The sequence below is a fragment of the Tenrec ecaudatus genome, chromosome 1 (assembly GCF_050624435.1).
Source record: "Tenrec ecaudatus isolate mTenEca1 chromosome 1, mTenEca1.hap1, whole genome shotgun sequence".
NCBI classification, from domain to species: Eukaryota; Metazoa; Chordata; class Mammalia; order Afrosoricida; family Tenrecidae; genus Tenrec; species Tenrec ecaudatus.
Genome location: NC_134530.1, coordinates 80,108,435 through 80,115,513, shown reverse-complemented (window position 1 = coordinate 80,115,513; position 7,079 = coordinate 80,108,435). Strand labels below are relative to the sequence as shown.

At 60.0% G+C, this 7,079-nt stretch overlaps 1 protein-coding gene across 1 annotated transcript; it reads left to right on the top strand.

Moving 5' to 3' along the window:
- PARS2 (prolyl-tRNA synthetase 2, mitochondrial) lies at nucleotides 1–6,460 on the top strand. Its single transcript, XM_075556683.1, has 2 exons — nucleotides 1–73; nucleotides 2,874–6,460. Exon 2 carries the CDS (start codon nucleotides 2,903–2,905, stop codon nucleotides 4,301–4,303), a length of 1,401 nt encoding a protein of 466 aa, XP_075412798.1. The 5' UTR covers nucleotides 1–73; nucleotides 2,874–2,902; the 3' UTR covers nucleotides 4,304–6,460.
- The last annotated feature ends 619 nt before the right edge of the window (nucleotides 6,461–7,079 follow it).

Genomic DNA, 7,079 nt, shown 5'->3' with positions numbered 1-7,079 from the left:
GCACTGTCCCTGGCGCAGGCGCATTGACCCGGCGCGGCAGTCCTGCGGTCCAAGTTGGCTACTCTTGCGGCTGGTGAGCCTGAGTGACTGTGGGGACGCGTGAGGGCGGCGGGCCGCATAGTGCGGGGCAAACGGGGCTCTGGGAGGCGGAGCTGTAGGGCCCCGGTGCTCCTGGGGGTGCGTGGGGTCACCTCCTAGGCAGTGTTGGATAATAACGAGAGCTTCAGGACGCGCGAGTTCGTTCCTTCGTTCCGCGAACGCCTGGAAGCCCCTGGTACGCGCCTCCTGCTCCCCGTTTCCTCTGTTGTCCACTGAGTGCACCGCTCTGCCCGCTCGGAGTTCCCGGGAAGTGTTGGAGCAGGCAAAGCCCGAGGAATCCAACTTTGACCGAGGGGCACCTGAGGTCCAGACTAGGGAGAGCTTTTCCGCCTGTTGGAGGCTGAGCCGGTTCTTAGAACGCCGCTGTTGGCCTATGCAGCATGCTAACGGGAAAGAAACTGAGTGGGAACTGAAGCCCAGAACCGCCCGGGTCGGCAGTTCGAACCCACAGCCCTCTGCTGTAAAAACTCACCCTGAGAGACCTTCCTCCTCTGCCCTACTGGAATAATACAGGGAGAGGGCAGGCGTCATTCAGTCGTTCACTCATGAGAGCCCAGGGTGTCCAGTCAGCATGCCGGCCATTCACGTGGAGTCAACTAGATGTGGACACTGCCTTCGGGCAGGCCAGTCTAGTCAGGCCCTTGCAGTGGTTTTCAAGGTGTGGTCCCCGGCGCATCAGCCACTGTGGTGAACTTGTTAGAAATTCACACTCTTGGCCTGTACCTGTAACCTGAGTCAGACACTCCAGGGGTGAGGCCCAGCAATCTCATATAAGCCCCCCTGTGACTGTGATACCGTCACATAGCAAGCTAGGTTGAAGAGTGCCCCCCAGTTGAGGCAGTTAGGAGAGGGACAGGCTAACGTGAGAGAGAGCTTGGGAACAAGTGCACTTGCTTTGGGAAATGCGTGCAGGGTGGGTGAGTTTCTAGCTTGGGCCACTGGCCTGACAGCAGTTGGCAGTAAGTGACGGACAGCACCAGGTCTGAGCCCACGTGTCCCTTATCACCAACGGCTTCGCTTGCCTTTGCACTAGGACTCTGTCTGGGCAGTACTATCAGGCTGTGGGCCACATGGGAAATGATACCATTCACAGGATGGGCGGCTGCTTGAGCCTGGAGGGGACCAGCTGGAGGACTTGAGACTGCTGAAAGCTGGTGGTAACCACCTGGGGATTCCAGCGCCCCAGAGCTGAGAGGGGTCAGCAGCCCATCAGCTGAGTGGACGCAGCCCTTGGTAAAGCTCTGCTTTGTGCGATAGACTGAGGAGTAGAGTGTTCACTGAGACTTGGCAATACAATTCAAGAACCTTTTGGCTCTTAATTCCATTCCTGGAAATGTGCCCTAAGTTCATAACAACACAGGGTATGTATGAAAAAGCCCCACTCATGGTACCCCCTACTGCGTCAGGGTTTTCTGTGCCTCATTGTTCAGGAGAGGGCCAGGCCTTTCTTCCGGGTGCCTCCGGGTGGACACGAATCCTTAAACTTTCGGCTAACAGTCAAGCACATAAGCACTGGCACCACCCAGGAGTGTTCACTTTAGAGTGTACAACAGAAAACCTGACACTTCACCCCCCAGCAGGTGCGGAGAGGGAGGGGGAGGGGAGCAAGCAGCAGGGTTGGTTTTTGTTTGTTTTGTTTTCAATACAGTCAGTGGAGTAGTGAGTTGCCATTAGAAATGTGTGGCTATGTGGTACAGTCCTGCAGCAGCAGCAGCATCTAGTAAGCTGGCCTGTGCTGAAGATACAGAGGTGAGCAAGTTAGACGGGGCTCCCACCTGCACAGAGCCGAGCATCTACGGCAAATAGACTAGCAAAGTGAGCCAGGCACCCCTGAGGGTGACTGGTGTGTGACAGGCGGTAGAGTGGGGGGCTGCAGAAGAAGCCAGCATGGAGACGGGTTAGGGAAGGTTTCCTGGGGGACAGGATGGTAATCCCAAGGCATGGAGATGAATAGGTGTCGGGAGGCAAAGAGGTGAGGAGCGCTCTGTGCAGAGCGGACTTGGTGTTTAAAAGTGAGCGTGTGGCAGCGGGAGCACAGAGGTCAGTGATGAGGGACAAGGCGAGAGTGACCCGGCTGCTACCTCCCATGGGGGTGGGGCAGGCAGACTGAGCAGGCAGAGGTTTAGGGCTTGTTAGAAGGCCTCCGGAGACCATTGGAGGTCCCTGCGCGAGACTGCCTCCTGCAGGCTGTGCTGTAGCACCTGTCCCGCAGCTCCCATATGGGGAGTGGATTGGTGCAGGAGAAGTGAGGAGGCGATGCAGTAGCCCGGGTGAGGTGATGGTGGCCTGGTCCTGGGAGAGCACGGTGGCAGCGGGGCAGACTCCACAGCAGGGGACGAGGTAGGGTATGAGAGACGTGGGTGCTGACCAGCATGTGAGCTGGTCCCCACGGGCGGCAGGTGATCAGATGTGTCCCTTGGAAGCACGGGAGACACTTAGAGTGAGGGTGTTGGTTCTAAGTCGGCACTCGGCCCGACAGGAGGTGTGTGAGCTGTGAGGAGAGATGAGCCACAGCGTGGGGAAGAGATGGGGGAGGCTGACAGGACCCAGGCTGCCTGCTGCCTCCTGACACTGTGTGGTTTTGATCATAAGAGGGAACATCATCATTCTTTCAAGCGGCAGTCAGAGGTAAGAAAAGCCGTCCTTGGGCTTGCTGAGCTATTGGAAAGGAGAGGCTGTGCACCTACAAAGCCGGTGGCGGCCTAAGCCGCGCGTGTATGTTGGAGACCAGGCCTCGAGCTGCAGGCACAAGTCTAAGGCTTCTGTTCCTGCAGGCACCAGTGCTTCCCTGGGCTGGGCCGGCATGGAAGGACTGCTGACAAGATGGCAAGCGCTGCCCGCCCTGGCCACCTGCAGGCTTCACCACTGCGCGCCCAGGAGGGGAAAGCTCTTGACGCTATCCCGCATGTTCCAGCCGCAGAAGCTGCGGGAAGACCAGGTGCTGTCCCTGGAGGGCAGACTTGGTGAGCTGACCTGTAAGAGCCAGCGGCTGATGCTTCAGGCGGGCCTCATCCATCCGGGGAGCCCCGGCTGCTACCACCTTCTGCCGTACACCGTGCGCGCCCTGGAGAAGCTCGTGCGGGTCATCGACCAGGAGATGCAGGCCATCGGGGGGCAGAAGGTCAACATGCCCAGCCTGGGCCCAGCAGAGCTCTGGCGTGCCACCAGCCGGTGGGACCTGATGGGCAGGGAGCTGCTCAGACTCCGAGACAGACACGGCAAGGAGTACTGCTTAGGACCCACGCACGAAGAAGCCGTCACGGCCCTGGTCGCCTCCCAGAAGACACTGTCCTACAAGCAGCTCCCCCTCCTGCTGTACCAGGTGACCAGGAAGTTCCGGGACGAGCCCAGGCCCCGCTTTGGCCTTCTCCGGGGTCGGGAGTTTTACATGAAGGACATGTACACTTTCGATGCCTCCACGGAGGCCGCCAGGCAGACCTACAGCCTGGTGTGTGGTGCCTACAACAGCCTCTTTGACAGGCTGGGGCTGCCGTGCGTCCAGGTGCAGGCGGACGTGGGCAGCATCGGGGGCACAATGTCTCACGAGTTCCAGCTGCCGCTGGATGTTGGCGAGGACCGGCTCTCAGTCTGCCCCAGCTGCAGCTTCTCGGCCAACAGGGAGACCCTCGACCCATCGCAGACCCACTGCCCCGCGTGCCAGGGACCGCTGACTGAAACCAAAGGCGTGGAGGTGGGGCACACGTTCTTCCTGGGCACCAAGTACTCCGCCGTCTTCAACGCCCAGTTTGCCAGTGTCCAGGGCACGCCGTCGCTGGCTGAAATGGGCTGCTACGGTCTGGGGGTGACGCGGATCTTGGCTGCTGCCATCGAAGTGCTCTCGACTGAGGACTGCATCCGTTGGCCGGGCCTCCTGGCCCCTTACCAAGTCTGCCTCATCCCCCCCAAGAGGGGCAGCAAGGAGGAGGAGGTGGCCACGCAGCTGGTGGGGAGCCTGCAGGACCACATCGCCGAGGCGGTGCCAGGCCTCCGTGGCGAGGTCGTGCTGGACGACCGGACTCACCTGACCATTGGAAACAGGGGAAAAGACGCCAACAAGCTCGGTTACCCCTTTGTGGTCATTGCTGGCAAGAGGGCCCTGGAGGACCCACCCCATTTTGAAGTGTGGCGCCAGAACACCGGTGAGGTGGTCTTCCTCACCAGAGAAGGGGTCGTGGAATTACTGAGCACGGTGCTGGTTGTCTGAACCACACACACACACACACATACACACTCTCCCCGGGGTCACGTGACCGCTGCATTGTCGTCGCCGTCTCCGTCTCCACCCCTCCTGCCCTGGGCAGGCTGCTCCCGGAAGGCAAGACCGTGGCCCCAGGAGCTGGCTGTCATCGTCCCCACCCCGACCGCAGCGGCCCGAGTGTATTGGAGTAGCAGTGTTCTGAAGGAGATCGCCAAGCCTTTCTTCTGAGGCTCTTCTGCATGGACTCAAACCACCAGCCTTTCAGTTAACAACCCAACACCGGGCTGTCTGTGCCACCCGGAGACTCCTCACGACCAGGTTAGGAAAGCAGGATTGTTCTTAGCGCGATGACATGTTCAGACTGTTTGCACTGAAGGTTGTTAGCACGCTCTCTCTGCCTGGACCAGCCCTGCTGTCTACCACCCATCACGCCACTCGGGGAGCTTCTCTGAGCAGGCTGAGAGGAGGGAAGGAAACCCGAGTTCTAGTTTTGTCCCTGGGGGGAGCGGAGGGCTGTCCTCCCTCCCGTCTGCCAGCCTCCTGTCTGCCTTAGGCCAGAGCCCGCCCTCAGCCCTCCTCCACTGGGTGCGGGAAAAGAATCGGGGGATCTGACCGTGCCACCAGCTCCTTGGGGACATGGGCATGCCCCACCCTCCACAGGGCCCTGGATTCCCGTCGGCCACACGAGGACATGGCTGTCGGTGCTCCAGCAACTGTCCCTGGGTGACTCCTTGAGACGTGTGTGGCAGGCAGCACCGGTCCCTCCCACCTTCCGTGGCCGATGGGACCCAGGAAGGAATGCTCTAACCGAGGGTACCCTCCCGGGAGCGGGTCTGTTGAGCATGGGTGTGGATTCAGTGGAGTCAAACTGCTGGCACTCATGTTGACTGGAAGCGGCAGTCTTGCTGTTTGTCTGCTGCGACACTTCCTGTCGGGAGCCTCTCCTCTCCCTGCCTCCCACTCAGAACCCACTGGCACCAAACCCATGAGGCCAACTGACCCCGGCTGGCTGGAGGGTTGTGTCCTGCATTGCCTCTGGAGACACCTTCCCGCTACACAGCACAGAGCCCTAGGGGCGGAGTCAGCCCCCAGGGCCACACCCAGTGTTGGCTGTTGGAGGGTCTGAGCCAGCCTGTCTTGTGACCCCGGAGTGCACGCCTCCGCGGAGTGCCCCCTGCTCGCACGTCGTCGGGTCAGGGAGTCTGCCTTGTGGCCCCATGGGGCCTAACGTGTCTCATTCCGACAAGGCTCTGTAGGTCCAGGCCAAAGCCACACCTCTTCCCAACAGCCCTGGTGGCTCGTGGAGGAGGCTGTCCCCACTGTCTGGCTCTGGTCACACTCCTGCTGCCTGTGGCTCAGAGCTCATCACGGGGCTTAGCCTCTTGGGGGTGGTGAGCCCCTTGGGCCAGGCTCCGAGCCTGTAGCTGGTGCCCTGTCCCTGTTTGGGCCCTTGGGCCCACCTGTCAGCGGCTGGCAACTGAGCTCTGCTGGAGTGCTTCCACGCCCAGGCGCAGCCGCGGTCTCTTCACGGATGAACCTGCCGACCCCAGTGCGTCCTGTGGCCTGCTGTCGGGGACTCTGAGTAGACTCAGGCACACTCGCTCTTGGACCCTGATGGCATATTGGCATCATCTGGGTGTGGAGCCCCCCACACCCGATTTTTAAAGCTCCCCGGGAGATTCTAACGGGCAACCAAAGTTGGGTCCGAGCCTCAGGCATAAAGTGTGGCCGCCAAGTCACAGCAGGCACTTCTGTGACTAACCTGAGCCTGTTAGGCAGATAGGCCGGATGGATGTACATTGGCGCATGCCCAAGAGAGCCAAGCACGAGAGAACGAAGGCCTAGGTTTCCCGCTGGTGGGCAGGGGTGGGCACTAACCCTGGATCGGCCCACCTGGGCCAGGTAAATTCAATCCAGCCAATGGGGTCAATCTGGGGTCGTCCACCACGCCTACCCCTTGAAAAGGCAGGAGCCAGGGGGAGAGAGGGAGAAACTGAAGGAACTGGGGAGAGAACTTGAGACAGTCATTTTTTGGAGGAGAACTTGGGAGAGAGATCTTTGCGTGACGCCGAGCAGTCTCTGCCAGGCTGCATGGTCGGGAGGAATCCTATGGGTGCCGCGTAAAACCTGAAACTTCTTTTAACTCTCATTAAACTCACTTGGATCACGAGCCAGGCTTCGGCGTGAATTCTTTCTCTTGCGGAGTCAAGGACCGAGGTGTAACTCTAGCCCAGAGAGAGAGATCTTACAAGCCCTCTGCCTTTGGGATCTGCGCCTTCCTCTGGTGAGGGCCTGCCGCGCGCCCCCGGCACGAGGCTGTGGGTCTCCAGACGCGACGGCTCCCCAAGGTGGATGCCGTGGCTCCCGTTTTCCCGCTGAGGCAAGCCAAGGCTCCAGGAAGCAACTTACTCAGGTCCGCCCAGCAATTGTCCAAGCCAGACTCAGACTGCTGGCCCTGCCTGCTGCACCGCGCGGCCTCCGCCTCAGCGAAAGGGCTTTCAGCACGCCCAACCGCGGCACAAGTGGCTCTTTAAATCAGGTGGGCATTGAAGTCTGCGAGAAGCTAGAGTTCATGGAAGTGGGTGCTTGACTTTGGTTTTTCTCCATTTTCCGTTGTGCTCCATAAGCCACCTTTTGTATGCAGGGCGAGCCTGCAGTAAGCACCTTTAAAACCAGACTCCAGGAAGAGGGGGCCATTAACTAAACTCTTCGTAACCGTGCAGGTGAGAAATGATGTGAGGAGGAGCCGGGATGGCGTCTCAGAACAAGGAGACATTGGAGG